Raw genomic sequence first — 21154 nt, forward strand, 5'->3', positions numbered from 1 at the left:
GGCGCCTGCTCTCCAGGGCGAGGAGCCCGGGGCCGCGGCCCCCGCCACGCGCTGCACTCGGGCCCAGCGCTGCAGCGCGCTCGAACGAGGGAATAAATGGGAGGAAAGGGGTGTCCACGAGCCAGGGGGCGGCAGGCACCTGCGGCGACCCCTCCGAGGCCCCGGGGTCCGGCAGGCGACCCCCGACCCCAGGCCGCCGCGCCTTCGCTCCCTAGTCTCCACGCGACCCTAGGCGGCCGAGCCCGGGTGCAGGATAGGGCGGGCGATGGGCGGTGCAGCTTTGGGCTCCGCGGGTGGTGCTTGGAGAGCAGGACACGCCCCCCGGGGGCGCGCAGGCGCACCGCGCACCGCGCCGCCCCGCCCCGCCCCCGGCGCGGCAGTGCGCAGGCGCGACGGCCGCTGCGAGCGTGGACGTGCGGCGAGAAGATGGCGGCGGCGGGGGACGCGGCGTGAGGCGCCGGAGCAGCGCCGAGTCCCATTGAAACGGGCCGCCATGGCCCTTCGCAACCCACAGGTAGCTTGGTTGCGCCCCCGGCCGGAAGGCCGTGTCCCGGGCAGTTGGGGGGACAGCCCCGCGGCGGGCGGGCGCGGTGGGAGCGGCGCGGGCACGCTGCCGGCCTAGGCCCCGCGCCGCGCCCCTCTGTGCCCGGCCGCCCCCGGGCCGCGGGACTGGCGCCGGGCGCGGGCGCCGCGGGCCGGCGGGCCGGGCGTGGAGGGCCTCCGCGTGCTTGCGGGCCGCGGCCGAGCCGGCACGAAGCGCCGGCCCGCGGCGGGGGCCGCTTGTGCGCGCCGGTCGCCGCGCCCCTGGCCCCCGGCGCCCCGAGCCCGCATCCAGCCTCCAGCGGCTCTGCCACGCGGGCTGCGCCTGCTCCGGCTTCCAGACCCGAGCCGCTGCGCAGCATCCGGAGGTTCTGCTGCAAAGAAGCCGACTCAAGTCGCGGGGACCGCATTTGCACTTGCCTCTGGCTGACATCTTTTGCACAGATGCACCCCAGCCAGGCTGACACTAACGCACCCTGTCAGAGCAGAAGCTCCAGCTCTGGGGCCGTAGAGTGTAATCCGGAGCGGGGAGAGAGTCAAAAGGGCCTTGCTGTTGGGGAGATGTGCGTGCATGAGTCGAGTTCTCTCTCTTCCCCACTCTATTTTTCTCCCTTCCCCCAAATTGCAGTTATTCAGGCTAAAAGTCAGCTTGGGTCATTACTTGTCAGGCTTGCCTTAGGCCCCTGATTTGTTGACGTCTAATCCTTAGAAATTGTTGCATATTTTATGTCATCTCGGTGTGCTCTTTTAATGAAATTTGGGAAATAAAGTAGCTATTTGGAAAACTGGCGGCGAGTAAAATCATAACCCTTAAGCAATTGATTGGTTTTTGTAGTCTCTGGGCAGATGAAGACCTGATTAGACCTCTTTTAAACAATGATTTTAATAACTTCTGATGCATATTGTGGGATTAAAAACTCGGAAATCTACTTTTAAAATAGGTACTGTAGGAAACTGCGATTTTAAATTTGTGTTACCTTAGTTTGCATCAGAATGTCCCCCATTTAACTTATGCACACTTTTACATTTACTTTTGTAAGTGCTTAGTGTAGTTTCTTGCACCAGAAAGCTGCTTAATAGTTGAATAATTTTACAAATTGTGTTATTCAAATAGTTTCTTAAGAATTTGATTTTTGCCTTTTGCTCAGCTTAACTACTGATTAAATAGCTTATTATTAAGATTAATATGAACAGGTATAATACTTCCTTATGAACTAATTAATGTTCTTTCTGATTTTTGAGGTTCGTAAAGTGTGTTCAGGCATAATTCACTTTAATAAGCACCAATCACAATGCAAAATTGAAATCTAAGTTAATAGTGGTAAAATGTAAGCCTAATTGTATTTTCATTTGTGTTCATTGTCTCAGTATTTGAGTTTTTATATGACCATTTTGCCTGTACACATCTTTAACACATTGGATTGGCAAATATTAGCTAAATATGAATATTAGCAACATTTTGTATTTATTCTTTCAAACCGTGACTTAAATTCTTTGAATGTCTTTCACGGAAAAGGGAGCAAAGGCAATAGTTTGATTCTGCACAATTTTATTTTTGAAATAATAGTAATAGAAATAATATTAGAATCATATATGATAGGACTTAATTATTGGATCCTGCTTGAGTTGTTCTGAACATTTGAAGAAGTTTGTTTTATTTGGTCACCTGCTATCTTCAAGGTCTTTCAGTCTTAATGGTTGTTAATTCATTAATTCAGGAATATTGGTTGCTTTCCATGTGTTAAGTGCCATTATATGCAGACTACTTATTTACTGTTGGAAGTAACATCCAGAAGCTAAAGGTAAAGGTCCCATCTGAAAATTGACTTGTTAGGTTAGAATTTAAACTTTTCATATAGATTATAGCCTTCTTCCATAGTATTGTAAAGAATTGGTTGAACCTTGTTCCCTAGATTGAAGTACAGTGGTGAGAAACTCATAAGCATTTCAGATGCCAGTATCTTTCATCATTTTAACAAATACAAGTGATGAACTTTGACATTTGAAATGTAAGTACATTTCTAATTTGTATTTGTTGTCTCAAGTGAACTGATGAAACAATTTAATTATTTTAAAGCTACTTGTTCTGTCTTGTGTTTGAAAAAATTGTTGTGGCCATCAAAGTAATGTATAGTGAAGTCTTCACAATAAAGCTTCCTCACCCAGTTTGGGTATCACTTCAGTTTCTGTCTTCTGCGTCCATAGACTCACCTCATTCTTTCTATTACCTGAAGATGGTGGGGCTCCCACAATTTACATGCGGGAATTTCTTGGATCCAACATAAAACATATGGCCTATTGTTACTGTGTCACCAGATTTGTTTATAACTGACAGCTGGATTAGTGGAATTCTGGAAGAGATACATTTTGATTGGAATCTCATATAATGAGCAACTGAAGCCAGTGAAAATTCTTTGAAATGCTGAAAGAATAGTTGGAGATAGTTTTCCTTTGTACAGTGACAGCAGAATATTTAAATGTGTCCTTTTTTTGTTTTTTGTGGTGCTGGGTATTGAACCCAGGGCCATGCACATGCTGACCTAGTGCTTTACCACTGAACTATTACCCCAGGACTTAAAAGTGTCCAAAGACTATAGAGGATGTTAAAAGTTTATAAGTTGATGGTTGCCTGAGTGGTTTCTGCAAGTCTTGCTGTGCCAGGTGCATCATATCCAGGGCCTCACCTTCATGTTCTGCAGCCCATGGGCCCACTGAGTTCTAAACTCTTCTCTAGAGCAGAAGTTTCAGTTTCTGTTATGTGGAACTAACATGATTTTAAATGTGCTTCACATAGGAAAGCTTAAGAAGAAAAGGATTCCAAAGTTTGATGATTTGTTATTTAATGCCAGACCTAAGTGGCATGTTTACTTTTTGCTGTGCTTAGAGTATTCAAATAATGGAGAAACATTGTATCATCTCCACACAAATTAGTTACATAAGGTTATTTTTATTCTTTTCTTTTTTTTTTTTTTTAAGTACATCTTTTAATAGATCAGAGTTTTCAAGTGGCACATTAAAGATGATACTCAGGACACTTGTCTTTGATACCACAGCAAAGAATGAAAAATAATAGGAAGAGCCTGCTTTCAAATTTGAAATCAGGCCGTTATTGCTGCTTACTGCCACACATGCAAGAATCACTGTCACACAAAACAGACAAATCTGTTTGCAGTGGAATGTGCTGGCTTTGGGCCATTGGATTACTGTTATTTGTCACTTAGTGCCACTTCAGCAGTGTAGAAGTCCATTTCTAAAGACTTGCATGTGCTTGGACTGCAGTTTTCCTGTCTGTTGAAGTGATCTCCCAAAAGGTTTTTCTATTACTGTTTCTGTTAGTCCAGGCTGGGTTAAGAACTAGTGTAAGAACATAGAGGGAACTTGTAGAGTATGTTCATAGTATTTGTTTCAACGACCAGAAAATGTATAATTTATGTAGACTTTCATGACCTAGTTATTTTCTGACTTATTAGAAATCTCCTTGACTGTGATCCATTTTCATTGAAGACCTGGGAAACCAGAAGCTACCTCTCCATTAGGCCTTGCCTTGGTACCGTTCCTGGCCCAGTTGCTCCTTCCTGGGAAAAGGGCAGGTGAGGTGTTGCGATAGGAGTGTGGGTTAGGACTGGGAGAGAAGGGTAGTGTCCAGGAGGATTCAAGCCTGTGTTCCTGGAGTTTTCCCCCTTAAAGGCAGCTCCTGCACGAGAATGGTGGCTGTTCTTAAGACCCTCAGGCCCCTACCTTCTGGGCTTGTGTCTGCAGCCTTATTGATTGTCATTCTTCAGATCAATTCTCCATTTATTTTTCTAATATCAGCTTAAGGGCCATGAAGTCCACATTCCATGATTCAAGAGTCCCACAATCAGTGCATTAAATGAAAAAATCTCCTCATAGGAAGTCAGGTGCTGCGCTTGTGCCTGTGGTCTCTGCTTTTAATATCTGGCTGCCTCAGTGCACACCTCTTTCTCTCCTCTGATGGTGGTAGTGTTTGGAATTCTCTTTGTCCTTATGAAGAAATGCTCCTGTTCATCTCTGTATTGGTATATTGGTACGTGTTGGTGTTTTTTTGTTTTTTGTTTTTTGTTTTTCTGGCAAAGGTTTAAAAAGTATCAAAAAACTTATTGACAGCTCTAAACTTACAGTCTCACTGGAGCTATTGTGGAAAAAAAAATAGGTCTGTGTAAATGTTAATTGAATACTGTTAGATGTATCAGGTATGCCCTGCTGTAAGATACTGAATGCTGCCCGCTCCCCCCGCCAAATGACATTAAAGCTGCACAAAATGCAAGTTAGGAATGTAGCTTAGTGGTAGAGGGCTTGGGTAGGGTGCTGAGCCCTGGGTTCAACCCCCAAAACAGAAAAAGGAAAATAAAACTGTACAAAATAGAGTGTCACGTTCTAGACCTGATACTGTGGGTGCCTTGGATAGGGTGAGAATGGAGCTGCCCTGTAAGTAGCTTATCCCACTAGGTCCTCAGAGGAGGTTTGCTGGCTGGGTGAGATGCGGTAAGGGCAGCTTTGCAACCACCAAAATAGAAATTTTCCATTGTGAGTGCATGTCAGAAATACTCATTTTTGTTTTAAAATGCATGGAATAGGTTAGGGGATGTAGCTTAGTGGTAGAGTGCTTGCTTGGCATGTGTGAGGCTCTGGGTTCAATCCCTTCACTGCAAAACAAAACAAAACACATAGAATAAAGCCAAATTTTGGTCTAAATTACGTTTTGCAAGCACAGACCTTGTCAAGTTCTAGAACTAAGAGCATTTAATGTATAATTCTATCCAGAAAGTTATGCTTTACCTCAGGAGTTGACAATCTGCATTGTTTAATCCTCACATAAACATGATAGTGTCCTTTGCCATGGATATAAGCAATGTTTTTTAATTTTATTACATTTGTTTAAATTTAGCCAGGACCATTAACTTGTGAATTTATTGGTTATTTTAATAACTGCGAGAGCTTTCTAGCATCCCTTTCCTGTCCCATTTCTCCTATGTTAGACATTTTGTAACTGAAAAGAAAAGTGAAGCAGTGTCTCTGGAGAGACATATCATTATATCATTAAAAACATACTCTTTCTGTTCTTTCAGAAGGTATCAACCTTTCCCCTTTTGCAAGGTCAGGCTGAAGCTTTGGGGTAAATAGTAAAGAGTTTGGAAATAAAAGTTTAATTCTGGAGTTTTTGGAGATTCCCACCAGTGTTGTAAAAAAACTTTTCCTTGTATGTGTGTGTATATGTATGTATGTATGTATGTGTGTGTGTGTATGTGACTCTGTGTGTGTGTGTGTGTATGTATATAAAATACCTTTTTTTTTTTTAATTCGGGACCTTGCACATGCTAGGAAAGCCCTCTACCACTGAGCCTAACCCCCCAGCCCATCTCTTAAGATTGTGTGTGTGTGTGTGTGTGTGTGTGTGTGTATATATATATATATATATATATGTTTTTTTTTTTTTTTGGTACCAGGGATTAAAACCCAGGGGGCAAGTGCCACATCCCCACCACTGAGCCACATCCCCAGCCCTTTTTTGTATTTTATTTAGAGACAGATCTCACTGAGTTTCTTAGGGCCTTGCTAAGTTGCCGAGGCTGGCTTTGAAGTTGTCCTGCTTGATATATTTAAAAAAAATTTTTTTTAAGGACTTTTTTTCAAAGCAGAATTGAGAAGAAGATGAAGAAATTTTTAATATATGGCTTCTCTTGATATTTTAGGTAATAATTTTCTTTAGATGGCTGTCAAGACCATATATATTTATTTAAGACCTGAAATAGTCCTTTTAGGTAGATCTGATCTTTGGACAGGAAGAACATATTTAAAGTAAGACACCAAAGTTTGCAGTATCAGCATTTGAAGAATGCCGCACAGTATGAACTGTCTGGTTTAAAGCAATCCTTATAGCAACTCTATTTGTATTGTTATCACCATTTACAGATGAGTGAAGACCTAAAGGTTGTGACTGGAGGTCACATGGGGCTGATAAGTGAATTATCAGGTACTTAGAAGCAGGTCTTTGGACTTCAATATCCTGTCGTTTTTCTACTCTGCCAATTGCTTATCTGAAAGAGACTGTAAAGAGCGCTGTATTTCACATTGTGACTTCCCCCATAGGAGTTCCTTAATGAAAATGTGTAGAATGAAGAAGCAAATGCTTAAGTGTTTAAAAGTTTAATGTTACTAATTTTGTGTAGAGTATATTATGATAAAAGTCCTTACTGCTTTTATTTTTAATTACAAAATAAAGATATGTTATTTTTAAACCACACCAACAATACAGAGCATTAAAGTGAAAAACATAAGTCATCCTCCTCTCTGCTCATTAGCCCCCAGCTTGATGTTTCTCTTATGTACTTTTCTCTGATGGGGCATTTGTGGTTGTTATTGTGTTGTTCCACGATGCCGTCTGTTCTACCCAGATAGTCACTGAACTGAACTTTTTGAAGCAGACATTGTTTTCATAATTACTGAAGGCACCTGCCCAAGTGAGGTTTTTCTTATTTACCTGATTTCACCAGAGAAGCAGATATTCTGGAGGTTAAAGTGGCTTTTCAAGATCCAGTGTACAGAGGATTATGGAAATTTCTGAGGAATAAAAGTGTTGTCCAAACAACTTCAGTTTTTTTCTTGGTAGACATTCAGCCCCTTAATTTTAGCTGCCATGCTCTGTGTTTTTATTTAAAAAGAGGTGATTCTCATTCAGATTCTTGTAGGCCCATTGCCTTTGCACAATGAGTACCCAGAGTACCATCCTTTCCTTGAATGGAGAGATTGGTGGGTCACCTGTCTGTGAATAGAAGAGAAGTAGGTAATTCACCTGAGTTTTTCTTCACTGTCTTCACTGTCTAGAGTCATCTTTTCTCCTCACTTTGTGGAGTTACAGTACTGCAACAGAGGGAAAGAGAGAGAGAGAGAAACTCTTCCCAACTCAGGTCTGTGTCTCCAGAGACAACCGCACTGAACTGTTTCTGATTGATAAAGTAGAAAATTAGGTCTTCCAGGGGTAGCATCCTGTTTTGTCTGAAATTAATTTGTAGGCTGTTAGACACTTCTATTCAGAACCACATAAAGAGAACTTTATATCTTTTATGATTGTTCTGTTCAAGATTTTTGGTGACTGGACGTTATGAGTGTAGCGTCAAAAAGGTAGCTCCCTTAAACTTCAGAAGCTCACAGAGCATTGGGGAGAGAAACAGGCTAATTGTGCTGGATCCATTTTTAGGTTAGTAGTTCTTGTAACTACTACACTGTTCACGTAGATGTGTGAACAGTGTCACATATCAAGATCATGCACTTATCGGTTGCTTTGTTCAACCATTGAATAGTAGTGAGACTGGGCCAGGTGGCTCATGCTTAGCTACTTGGGAGGCTAGAGCAGAAGGATCACAATCTTGAGGCTACCCTGGGCAACTTTAGTGAGTCTTTCAAAATTAAAAAATAAAAAAGGTTGGGGCTGTAGGTCAGAAGTAGGATGCTCCTGGGCTTGATCCCCAGTACAAAGAAAAAAAATAATTACTGGGTAGTTCTCATGCACCAGGCATTGAGGCTTTACCAGTGAGCAAAACCAGTCCTCATCTCTCACATGGAGCTTATGGTCCAGTGAGGAGGACAGTTGCTAATCAGATAATCACAGCAACACATGTATCATACCAACCTCAAAAAGGTGTCCCAAAGGGCTGGGACTGTGGCTCAACAGTAGCGCTTGCCTTGCATGTGTGAGGCGCTGGGTTCAGTTCTCAGCACCACGTATAAATAAATAAAATAAAGATCTATCAACAACTAAGGGGAAAAATATTTTAAAAAAATGTGTCCCAAAGGAAGGGAACAAATTCTGTTGGTGTAGCTCAGGAAAGTTGAGGAGGGTTTTCAGGGAAATTGAGGTTTACAGCAGAGACAGTGTGACAGTGTGTGTGGTGGTCCTGTTTCTGGAGGGAGGTTGGAATGCTTCAGAGAGCTCAGCCTGTGTGTCTCAGTACAGAGCTGGCAGGTCCATGAACCACTATTAGATATTACTGTTGTTATCCTGAGGAAAATGTGGAAGAGGAGATGAGACATTTGGCCGTGGAATTTCATAATGAGGTTGCGGTTTGGAATCACACTCTGCCTTATACAGAAGGCTGTCATGGGGTCTCAGTGGCCATAAGGAGATCAGTTAGAAGGGTTCTTGAACTTTTTAAAAAAATTTTTTTAGTAGTAGATGGACACAATACCTTTATTATTAATTTACTTTTTAATGGGGTGCTGAGGATCGAACCCAGGGCTTCACATGTGCTAGGCAAGGCTCTACCACTGAGCCATAGCCCAGCCCAGCCCAGGTTCTTGGACTTTTGACTATGGGTGCAGTGGAGGTGGAGTGGCATGGTCCAGGAGAAGGTCAAGGTAAGGTGGATTGCAAAAGCAAGAGAGTGTGAATGTCAGGAAGCTGGGAGACATTTGAACTAGAGTTTTCAGGCAGGAAGCAGGGGACAAGGGCATGGGGGGAAGAATATTCAGAGGAACAGTCTCAAAGCCTGTGGCATCTCTGGGAAACAAAGACCAATTTGTGGCTAAAATGATGCATAGGATGAAGTGGTGAGATGGGTGTGGAGAGGAGAGGTGAGGACTGAGTGTTCTCTTGGAGCAGGTGGGTGTCTAGAAAACCACAGGTCTGAGGTGGCAGCAAGGGTCCTGGCATGGTCTTCCTCTTGCTAGGTGGGACAACTGTGGGGGTCTGATAGGGATCCTTCATGAGTGTCTAGGGCTGGATTCCTCGGCTCTCTCCAGATCTGGGAATCTACTCTGCAAGCATTTTGACTACCATAACTTTGACGGGGAAGTAGGACATTTCTTTTGGGGACTTATGAGGCAGATTGATGCAAGGTGAGTAGCCCTTAATGTCCTTAATGATAATGGGAAGAATAGTTAGGGAAGGTGACTTAAGCATAGCATTCCCTTTATTTTTGAGGGGGTAGGGACACCTTTAAAAACATTTCTTTCCTGATTATATTTCTACAGATAAAGTATTAAGAAAGGTGTCACGCATAATATCCCATGATTCTCCTGATATTATTTCTGTTAAGATCTTTAAATGTTACTTTTAATACTTTTGGAAGCAAATTAAAAATTTTTAATTTATAAAAATAGTTGCATGTAATTTGTGATCCTTGGGCACCCTCTGCTGACAGAATTGCCCTCCGGGCACCCTGAGTGCTGATCCCTGTGAACCGGCCCCTAGACCAGTGTCACCCCTGCCCAGATGGCCCCATCCCGGCATGTCCCAGACCCCGGTATGGGTGTATGTACAGCTTTTTTCATTTCACCTGTGAATAGGAGTAAATAAATCATACTTTGGACAAATATTTTGCTGTCTCAGTCTAGTTATGTGTGAACAACAACAAAAATCCCAGCTTGTCCTACTCTGAGAGGGTATCATCAATTTCAGCACTGAGAGGAATTAAGCAAGCAGAACCAGTCAGAGAAACCCAGAACTTTGCCCCTTTGATGATTCATCATGTTGGGTCTTCACAGTGATATTTCTGTTTTGTTTGAAGTTCCTTAAGTGACTGATGATTTCTTTTCAATAAACATTTATCTAGCGTCTGTTTGCTGCCTGGGCCTGTGTTGGGGGTTAGGGTTAGATGCAAAAGCACATTTGTTTTTCTTCAGCGTAAGTACAGATGTGTCCCCAAAGCTATAGAGGTGCTCTCACTGGGGCCTCCACCCCTGCCTTGAGGTAGTGCCCCGGCCCCTGTCCTGCTCATCGAAGCTGCCTTCCAGTTCTTGCTGAATCCTGGCTATGATTAGCCTGGTTCCACGGACGTTCTCGTTGCTGGTCAAGGATTTGTCAGCTAAGGACATTATTTTTTTTAATTTTTAATTTTTTCTTTTTAATCATACATGACAGTAGAATGCATTTTGACATATTATACATACATGGAGTATAACTTCCCATTCTTGTGGTTATACATGATGTTGAGCTACCCTGGTCGGGTATTCATATGTGAACACAGGAAAGTGATGTCCAGTTCATTCCACTGTCTTTCCTATTGCCATCCCTTCCCTTCATTCCCCTTTGAGGGCATTCTTGTCTCTATAGTCTTTTCAAGTAATTGCTCTTGGTACTACTTTGCTTCCCATCTCTGCTCTTTGTGCCAGGAACATAAATTTCTGTTTTCATCTGTGACTAGAGTTCTAGTCAGTGAGGAAGAGCTGACCTTTTTTAAAAAAAAAAAAGAAAAAGAAAACTCTAGAAAAAGCAGTCTCCAGTTTGGACTGGAAGTTCAGTGCATGTGACTTGATACACTGTGGCATCATCCTGGCCATGACTCCTCTTCCACCTGTTTGCCAGAGCTGTGGTTGGAAAGAGTCGGCCTCCCATCCCACAACAGACAAACTGCTTTCTTCTTTTTAAGGTGAACAGAAAGTAAAGTACGGGGCTGGGGATGTGGCTCAAGCGGTAGCGCGCTTGCCTGGCATGCGGGCGGCCCGGGTTTGATCCTCAGCACCGCATACAAACAAAGATGTTGTGTCCGCCGAAAACTAAAAAATAAATATTAAGGAAAAAAAAAAAAGAAAGTAAAGTACATTGCTGTTCTTTTTCTTTGCATTGGCTTTTTATCTAATGGAAACAGACTTGTTGTATTAATTAGTTGATCACTTCTTACGAAAATGGAAACACACCTCATGTATTTTGTGTGTAAAGCCATCTTTGTGGACCCTGTGGACTTCAATCCTCTTAGGGCTGCCTTTCCTCTGGGAGGCAGGTCACCTACAGAGGCCTGTGTGACCCCCTTGCTGAGTGTGTGGAAGGACAGTCTTGCCTGGTGGAGGGGATGTTGTATGCCAGGTGAGCACTACTAAGCAAAGGGAGCCATCGCCTGCCTGACAGATCTGGGCAGGGGTCAGGGAAGCATTCTGTAGTCTGGTATGATCTGGCTCCTGTGTGCTCCCACTGCCCAGTAACTTGGACACTCAAGTTGTTTGCCCAGACTGAGCAACTCGACAGGGACCAGTGGAAGGAAATAACAAAGAGGACGGTGTATGGGTTTGTCTTGTGGTTCTAGTTTTAGGAGTGAAGATGAGTGTAGCTTGCACAACTGCAAGGGACACACCGGCCCTCTGGGGAAGTCCTTCGTAATGATGAGAGCTGATTAACCCAGTGTCCCAGATGTAAAACACCTATAAAAACTTAAATCAAGTAACCAGTATACCACTTATGGTAACTTGGAAATAATTTTTATGTTCACAGAACTGGACACTTGGGACTTAATGGATTAAAAAAGTTGGTTGCCTTCTGAAGTGTTCAGATTGATGGTCATTTCACTGAGAATGTGGGAGTGGTCCTTAAGCCCCCTTTAGGGTTTCAAGTGCTACTCTTTCTCTTGTGTAGTGTCTTGAATCCAACTAGCTGACATGTGTATTACATACAAGTTATTTTGTGAAATTCTTCCCTTGTTTCTCAGCAAGTGTAGCCCTGAGATCTGAAGTGGTACTAATACAAATACAGCATCAGGAGCTCCTCCCTTCCAGTTAGTGTGACACGGCCCTGAACTTTGCTGACCTGGTCAGAGCAATTGCAGTCAGCCCCAGATCTGAGGCCCGCGAGAGGCTGTTTTTCCCAGTCAGAGGCCTCGTTGTGTTGGTGGTGGTTCTCCTTATTTCCACACCTTGTCCTTGGACAGCCCCGCTGATGGCGTCACTCATATTCCTCACTCTGTGCTGAGCTCGGCTGTCCTCACATCAGGCACTGTGAGGACAGTAGTGAGAGAGAGCAGGTCGCTGCCACAGGAGACCTCTGCTTGTAGCTGTGCTCCTCAGCAGTGCCGCAGCTCCTGTTCCCAGGAGTCTGTTCCCATGCCATCTCCTCAGGGAGGCCCGTTGATGGCACCTTGGAAGCCCCGCCTCCTGCCTGCTGTCTTGCCCTGCTTTCCTTCCCGAGCACCTGGTGCCTGTCTGGTACGCTGCGGTTCTATATCCTAGTGGAGCTTGTAGTTTTCTGTCTCCCCAGAAGGCAAGTTGAAGGAGGCAGGGATTGTGTCCCTTTATTCAGTGTTATGTGCCCAGGGGTTGGAACATGACAAGTGCTCATTAAACATCTATTGACTGACTGATTTCTGCGGTGCTGGAGATCAAATGCGCCTCACACATGCTAGGCAAATATGCCCCCGAGCCACCTCCCAGCCGTTGGTAGATATTTATGTATAAATTAATTAATGAAAGCTATGTCACAGTGGGTGATTTGGAAGTGCAGAGTCCAGTGGAAAAGAGCTTAGATAACCAGCTATTCCAAGCCAGAGTAGGAAATGCTGTCACAGGAGAGTTACGGGGGACACCATCACTCAGAAAGTTTTTTGGGAAGAGAGTTCACAAACTCGAGCCTCTGGAATTGAATTCTGCAGTGTGAGGAGCTGGCCAGGCCAGTGGGGCCCAAGAGAAGGCCCTGCACAGTGGCATGGGATGTAGGGTGCAGGCGAGTCTGGGAAGGCGTCTGGGCTGCTTTTCACCCGAAAGGTTCTGCATGGGCTTCTCCTGACCAGTCAGGATCTCTATTGAGAAAGCACTGTGGTGGCCACATGCATTTCAGAGGCAACAAGTGAACCTAGAGGCAGGCACTCTTACAGAGATGCTTTTGAGGAGCAAGGGATGGCTGCGTGAGGGCAGAGTAGGTCAGGTTGCCAGTGGCCATGGCAGGGGTGGGCAGCTTCCTTCCCTGAGTGCTGGCGCTGCCTTTCCTATTGTGAAGCAGTGGGCTCTGCTCCATGTGTGGTTTAGTGGAGTGTCTTCCTCCACTTCTCACATTGTGAATATTCTTCCGTTAGACCGTTTTCCTCCAGTATTCTTTTTCTTTCTTTCTTTCTTTTTTGTTTATTTTAAAATTTATTTTTTAGGTATAGATGGACAAAACACAATGCCTTTATTTTTATGTGGTGCTGAGGATCAAACCCGGGTCCTGCCTGTGCAAGGCAAGCGTTCTACCGCTGAGCCACAATCCCAGCCCTCTTTCTTTCTTCATTAGTGCTGGGTTGGAACCCAGAGCCTTGTCCACTCTAGGCAAGCACTCTGTCACTGAGCCACATCCCCAGTCCTTCGGTATTTTTTTGGGGGGAGGGGTACCAGGAATCGAAATCAGGGGCACTTAACCACTGAGCCACATCCCCAGCCCTATTTGTATTTTATTTCGAGACAGGGTCTCACTGAGTTGCTTAGTGCCTCACTTTTGCTGAGACTGGCTTTGAACTTGTGAACCTCCTGAGCCGCTGGGATTACTGGTGTGCACCACTGTGCCCAGCACATTTTTAATTCTTTTTTTTTTTTTTTTTTAAAGAAAGAGTGAGAAAGAGAGAGAGAATTTTTTTAACATTTATTTTTTTTTTAGTACTTGGCAGACACAACATCTTTGTACGTGGTGCTGAGGATTGAACCCGGGCCGCACGCATGCCAGGCGAGCGCGCTACCACTTGAGCCACATCCCCAGCCCATTTTTAATTCTTAACTGTACCAAGCATAATGCTACCTTACTGTATCTTACAGCCCCTTGAATTTTGCTGTGCTTTAATTGTTCATGTGTCTGTGCCTTGTGGGCAGCATCAGATTCTGATTCTGGCCTTTGCATTGTTCGAAGGATCTAGGGCAGAATTGGTTTCTCTGAACCTCAGGTCTTTTTCATCATCATTCATTCAGTAGATCTTTATTAGATTCTAAGTCTTGTGCTTAAGGCCTTGTACTAGATCCAGAACTGGAAGACATGAGATCACAGAGGTAGATCATGGTTAGCACAAGATGTGAACAGTGCTTTTATAAAAGAGCTCAGGAACGCGTGCTGAGGAGTTAGTGCCTGTGTTGAGTTTGAAGGGCAAGTGGGAGTTCATTAGAGCTGCGGAGGAGGCAAGAGTTGCCTGTGTGAGGTGTGAAGGCAGTGAGTGAGTGAATGTAGGCCAACTGGGTCTCAGGTGCCCAGGGAGATGAGGCTGGATGGGAGGCAGGACAACTGTTGCCCCAGGCTAGTTAAGACTCTGTGTACACTCTGCCACCAGGAGAACCATGTGTTCTGGTTTATACCCATTGTCCTAGTGTAGCTAGTAGTGATCCTTTCACTCTGAAATGTACCTCTGGTTTGGATGATAAATGGTCACCCAACTTAAAATCAGAGTTGGAGGCATTGGGCAGAATCAGCAGGGAGCATTTAAAATGCTGGAATGAGGCCAGGACACTACCCCAATTCACTGACCCCAGAGTTGCTCAGGTGTGGCCTGTGGACGTTCTGATTACAGTATAGCCTGGGTTCAGGGTTGAGAGCGGTTGTTTGGCCTTTGTCCTGTGGGTTTACCACCTGCCTCAACCTCCCAGGTGAGCACCTCTGGGACTTGGTGAGCTGCTTGGATGAAAAATCCCTCTCTTCCAGGTGTTCAAATCCAGAATACCACATATTTGCCCTCAGGGAGACTTTTTGAAGTCTCAAGTTACATTTTTCTACCAAAAGATTTTAAATCTTAACAGTGAACTTCAATATATAATTAAAGAATGGAGTGTAAACTATTATAATTTTGGCTAGTACACTGTATCTGCATAATTAAAACCTTGGGAGGACATTTTTTTAACAGCTTGTGAGGTGAAAGTTGAGTTGAAGTCACTAATGGACTTCTTCCTTGGGAGCTGGGCTAGTCTCCGCTCTCAGAACCCTTTTTCTCAGAACCCTTTATGCTCAAGCAGATGGTGACTTTGCAGCTTTGTATTTCTTTGACCTGCCTGTCTTATGAAACTGGCTTCTCATTAACAACTGAAGCAACTCATTAAAAGGCAAATTCTATGTGGACTTCTTTCCTAAATTGAAAGGAGAAGCAGGGCGAGGACCCACCTTCTAGTGGCCCTTGTCATTGGGCAGATGAGATTGTCCAAAGCTAGCATATTAGAAGAGTTTGTGGTCACACCTTTTCTTCACAGACTTCCTCTAAAATGAAGCTCTGGGTTAGTTAGTGGTGTGCCTTCTTTCCTGGCAGGCGGCCTTCAGTAGCCAAGCTTTTATTGGTTTGGTTCCAGCATGTTTCATTTAGTGAAAAACCCTGTAGCACAGATGGCGCTTACAAGTTTCTGCCTGTGTAGCACTTTGTTTAGTGAAACAGGATAGTTTTGCTTCAGTGTTTTTGGCAGTAATTGTCTGTGTGTGTAGTGAGGAATTGAGGACATGGTTGGAGAGTTTTGGTGGTAGGAAAGCCTGAGCAGCCAGGAGGAATCTCAGGTGACCTAGGAAAGGTGCCGGGCTGCTGCCTCGGAACAACAGAATGAAAACGCATGCAGAGTATTTTAGATGGCTGCTGGCCTTCAGGTCTGTGGACCAAGGGATGTGAAATCTTACAGTCCCGGTGAGTGAGTGCTTACGTAGCTCTTGAGAATTCTGTCTTATAAGTGAAAAGCCTGCCCCGGGCTTCAGGAGCCGTTTTCCTAGTTATGACAGCTGCCTCAGCCATCTTTCCTGTTCATCAGTTTTTAAGAGAATCAACCTTACTGAAGAATAATTTGATATAATAAATGTACCCATTTTCACACCACCACAGCCAAGATCAAGAATATTTCCATTGCCTAAAACTGTTCCTTCCTACCTCCTTGCTCTGAGTCCCCACCCCTGTCCAGGCAGCTAGTGAGCTTATTACCCTCCTTTAGTATGGGCCCCAGCAAAGACCGAACTATTTCTGCTACAGTTTCTTTTTAGTTGGTCTTCTGTGTCTTTTCCATTTCTGTTTCTTCTTAAGACTGGCGCTAAGGTAATTATAGTGGATATGAAACTTGAGGGATCTTAAACTTCCACTGGGGCTCTCTCCCAGGTAGTATTTACTGATTGACTTCCTAGTTTATCATCTGCTGTCTGTGATGGAGATTCTGCATACCAAATTCTTACTTAATGAGGGCTCTATATTTTCCTGCTGTTTAGTGCTAGCAAAACAGTTAAAATTTAACTGCCACTGTGCAATTTAGCTCTATTGTAGACAGAACAGGAAAATTGTTAAAAAGAGGATTTCTGTTAAGTGAATCCTACTTGGAAACAAATTTTAGTTCAGTGTCTTCATGAAAGAACTGAGAGAATATGCAGCCAAGTACATATTTTGAGAATGTTATGTCAGGTAACTACTCTGTGTGTGTGTGTGTGTGTGTGTGTGTGTGTGTGTGTGTGTGTTTTGCTTTGTTTTGGTACTAGGGATTTAACCCAGGGGCGTTTAACCACTGAACTACATCTACAGCCCTTTCTATTTTTTTATTTTTAGACAGTGTCTCCCTAAATTGCTGAGGGCCTTGATAAGTTGCTGAGGCTGGCTTTGAACTTGTAAACTTGTAATCCTCTTGCCTCAGCCTCCTGAGTCACAGGGATTAGAGGCATGCACTACAACATCCTGCTATGAGAGGACTACTTTGTGATAGGACTTTAGTGGTCAAAATAAAATGCACAAACAAATGAAGCTAGCCACAAAATGGCTGTACTTTGAGTCCTAAGAAGGAGAGATGCTGTCTCTAAGAGTGGCTTTGTAACATGGGTTGTCTGCTTTGTTCCCTTCTTTTCAGGACTCTGTGTCCTAGGGAAAAGTAAGGCAAAATTCAGTGGCAGCCAGGCAGCAGCAGTGCATTCAGTGGAGGAACAGGACTTTCTCTGCCTTCCTGTCCTTTGTCTGTTTTTGCATCTGTCACACTCACTGCAACTGGAGGTTCACTTGCCCTGTAACAAAACTGTCAGTGTCTTGAGCCCTTGTTACTCTCACAATCCCACACAGGTCAGTGTGGATAGTTGCTGCTCAGTAAATATTGTTAGTGAAGTTGCTGCTTTGCATTGATTGTCTTCAGACATCCCCAGAACCAACCACATCACTTTCCAAAGTTGAAAGCACCATGTGATTGTTCATAGATTTCAGTCAGCATCCATCCTGCACTGTTGTGATCAATAATTTTTCCTTTTGAAGCAAACATTGACTGCTTTTTCTTCTGCTTTGAGATATTCACATGCCCCGCTGTTCACACATTTAAGTCAGTGTGCCTTTTAGTGGCTTTCAGTATATTCTCAAGTTATGCAATATCACCACAGTCAATTTTAGATTATTTTATTACCCCACAAGAAGCCTCCAATCTGTTGTGCTTATTGCTCGTTGCCCCTATCCCTTAGCTTTGTAGGAAGTCGGCTTGGTCTCTATTGGATTTGTCTGTTCTGGACACTTAAAAGGAATGGAGACTTAAAATTTGTAACCTTTAGTATCTGGTTTCTTTCTCTCAGCTTTATGTTTTCAGGGTTCATCAGGTCATCACATGTATTAGCCTGATGACATTTCCAAACCAATTTTCCTTAATCCTTGTCAAATCCAGGAGATTCTTGTAGAATTGCAAGGTCGGGAAGTCCAGCATTTTATAGGTGAAATCCAGGTTTTCATCACTCAGAAAAGTTGCTTCTTCTTAATGTTTACTTACTCGAATAAGGAAATGAGGGAGGAGAAGCCCCATTTCTCAGTTTCTCCTGTTTTGGTGTGACTTGGTCATGATGGTGGACCCTGCCTGGCTTAGCTTTTCATCTGTAAATGGGAGACTGTTCTGGAGCCTTTGTGATGGTCGTCCAGCTTAGAAACTGTTAAGAATGGTGCCAGTGGGCTGGGGATGTGGCTCAAGCTGTAGCATGCTCGCCTGGCATGCGTGTGGCCCGGGTTTGATCCTCAGCACCAAATATAAACAAAGATGTTGTGTCCGCCGAAAACTAAAAAAAGAGATATTAAAAAAAAAAAAAAAGAATGGTGCCAATACAAGAAATTACAATTATCTCCTGGAAAGCCTGATCTATTGCCATCGTCCTTTTTGAAGGCAAAGAACATTAATTTAGGGGCAGCCTACATATACTTGCTTTTGAATTGCTAGAGAGCTGAAGCATTTGGAAGTTTAAGAACTCAGAATGCTGTGCTCTGGCGCCCCCTAGTGTAAGGCTCTAGCAGTCACCCTCAGTTTTTGTCCTCAAAGTGGTTTCCTGTGGCTCCCTTTAGTCTGGGTAGAAAAGCTATAGGTGTGCAGGTGGTGATAAACCTGTTTCCTTCTCCCCGTCTTTGGGCTGAGGTTGAGGAATTTATTTCTGAGCCTAATGTCTTTGTTTTTCCATTGGCACAGACACTGGCATATCCAGCTTTGCCCAACACCTTCCCAGGGCCCTCTGATAGCTGAGGTAGCCCCCAGTTTACTCCAAAGACAAAACCAAGAGTGACCAAGCCAGGGGCCTGTGTTTCAGTGAGGTCCCATCCCATCTGTGTCTCCTTCTCATCTGTGTTGTGGGCTTGCCCTCTCTTTCCTGAAGTATTTATTTTTTCATGTCCTCTCTAGAAGGGGCAGAAAATAAATGCATGTGAATAATATAAATTTTGGAAGTCCGGGATGGGGTGGACACACATGGTCCTTCTGCAAAAGACGAATGTGGGTGGCTGATGCCTCACTGCAGAGTCAACTGAACTCTATGCGCCACAGCACAAGCAAGAGGAATGCTTAGTAAGTCTCTCTCTCTCTTTTTTTAATGTATTTTTTAAGATATTGATGGATCTTTATTTTATTAATTTATTTATATGCAGTGCTGAGAATTGAACCCAGCGCCTCACACATGCTAGGCAAGCGCTCTACCACTGAGCCACAGTCCCGGCCCTTCACAAGCTGCATTCTTGTTCTCTTTTTGACTCTGATGTACTCAACTTTGGTGGGGGTCCTCAAGACTGAGGCAGCTTCCCAGCATTTACCTTACAGCCTTGGTGGAGCGGTTGGAAGGTCAGAATTAGGGACAGCAGTGCAGACGTTCTGTAGCACGTGTGGCTTACCAGGGCCTTCAGGTACTGCTTTGTTTTGTCCTTAGAGCAACCCTTTGTATGTCCTAGGTCCTGCACTGGATTTTGGAAACAAAGGAAAGAATGGACTTGTTCCTACTTTTTAGTCTCAGTTGCTAAATTAATTGTAATTAATTCATGTGACCAGTGGCATTTCCTTCCTCACTAGAGTATGAATCCTGTGAAGTCAGGCACATCTTTATTTTATCCAAAGATGTATAGATCTTTCCCTTTATTTAAAAGACTTTAAATTTATTAATCCTCCACAGAAAGGAAAACATTCCCATTCAGATAAGGAGAGGAGTAAATATGTTTTTCAGCTTTAGATTTTTCTCTTTGAAGCTTATTATTTGGAAATAATTTCAACTTTACAAAAGTTGCCAGAAGAAAAATTTTACAAAGAGGGCTCAGATTCTCCTTTACCCAGATCCACTTAAGACTTAACTCCTTTTGTTGAATTATTTTGGGTGCTTGAATTCCCCCTCAGAGAAACACAGGGTATCCAGACCAGAGACTCAGAATCAGACACACTTAATCATCAGTTAATTTTTCCAGAACTCCTTTATTCCTAAATGCCTGAGTGACTTTCCTAAGGAGAGATTTTCTCCCACGTCATCACAGGCTGCAACTCCCACCATGTAAGCTCACACGGATACAGGGTGCTTCCATGCTGTGGTCCAGATCCTTGTCCCTCATGGTGCCTACCTGTGACTCCAGATCCAGCCGGGGCAGGTATTGCATTTAGTTTTTGTTCCTCTTTAGCTTTATGTGATCTGAAACATGATGTGATCTTTTTGAATTGCACAGTCCCCACCCTTTGCCTTTGGTAACATTCTGCATTTTGCCAAATCTAAAAAAATCTTTATTTTTGAGAGATGGTGCTAGGGATCAAACCCTCTTGAATGCTGGGTAATCAATGTACTGCCAAATCACATTCTCCCAACCCTAAAAATAATCCCCCCCCCCCCCCAGTGCTGGGCATCAATCCCTGTGTTTGAATTTCTTTGTAAACTCTTAGGTGTCACAAAACATGCTTCAACCTTGAGTCAGATATCATTTTAGTTAAATAGTTGCCATTAAGATAGCAAGGCGGTGTAATTTATGTCCACTGGATGGAATTTGCTCTTCAATAAATATTTGGCCTCTTTTATAGTTCCTTTGGAAGGGTTGTTAAGGATTAAGCCCAAGAGTACTCTACCTCTGAGCTTCATCTCCATTCTCCACTTTGTTAAATTTTGAGACAGAGTCTTGTTAAGTTGCCTAGGCTGGCCTTGAACTTGCACTCCTCCTGCCTCAGCCTTGGGAATTGCTGGGATGACATTATGCCCCCATTTAGATCTAGATCTTTTTTTAAAAGACTGGAGTTACATATGAACTCAGTAAAGTGTGTTGAGAAGTGTAATTGTAAATCAATACTTCATGTTCATTTTCAGTTTTCTAGAAGAAAACCTGACCAAAGAAAATACCTAACAATCCTATAGGACATTTCCAGTTCTTATCTCATTATATGTCTTTTCCACATTCTGAATTAAAATAGATCCTTTGGTATCACCGTTAAGAGAAGATACAATGGATGATTTTTAGTGCAGCATGCTCTTAGTGAATCTTAAGTTTTAACTTCACACTTGCAATATCTTAGCAGTTCCTTGGTTACTACTCTTGTACCTTTTGAATTCATTTTCTGGAATTTATAAGGAGCACTCCCCCTTCCAAAAAATGGGTGTGTTATTTTTCCTTCTTTCTTTTCCTCTTCTGCCCTTCACCTTCCCTGCCCAACCTGGGGTTGAGCCCAAGGCCTTATGCCTGCTAAGCACAGTGCT

General features: G+C 43.7%; 1 protein-coding gene across 1 annotated transcript in view; it reads left to right on the plus strand.

Moving 5' to 3' along the window:
* The first annotated feature begins 377 nt into the window (after positions 1–377).
* Positions 378–21154, plus strand: part of Usp10 (ubiquitin specific peptidase 10) — a 63150-nt gene continuing 42373 nt past the window's right edge. The window contains exon 1 of the mRNA XM_076839643.2: positions 378–514. Within this exon, the coding sequence (XP_076695758.2) occupies positions 494–514 (21 nt within the window). The 5' untranslated portion in view covers positions 378–493. The remainder of the gene's footprint in view (positions 515–21154) is intronic.

This window comes from Callospermophilus lateralis, chromosome 18 (genome assembly GCF_048772815.1).
Source record: "Callospermophilus lateralis isolate mCalLat2 chromosome 18, mCalLat2.hap1, whole genome shotgun sequence".
Lineage (NCBI taxonomy): Eukaryota > Metazoa > Chordata > Mammalia > Rodentia > Sciuridae > Callospermophilus > Callospermophilus lateralis.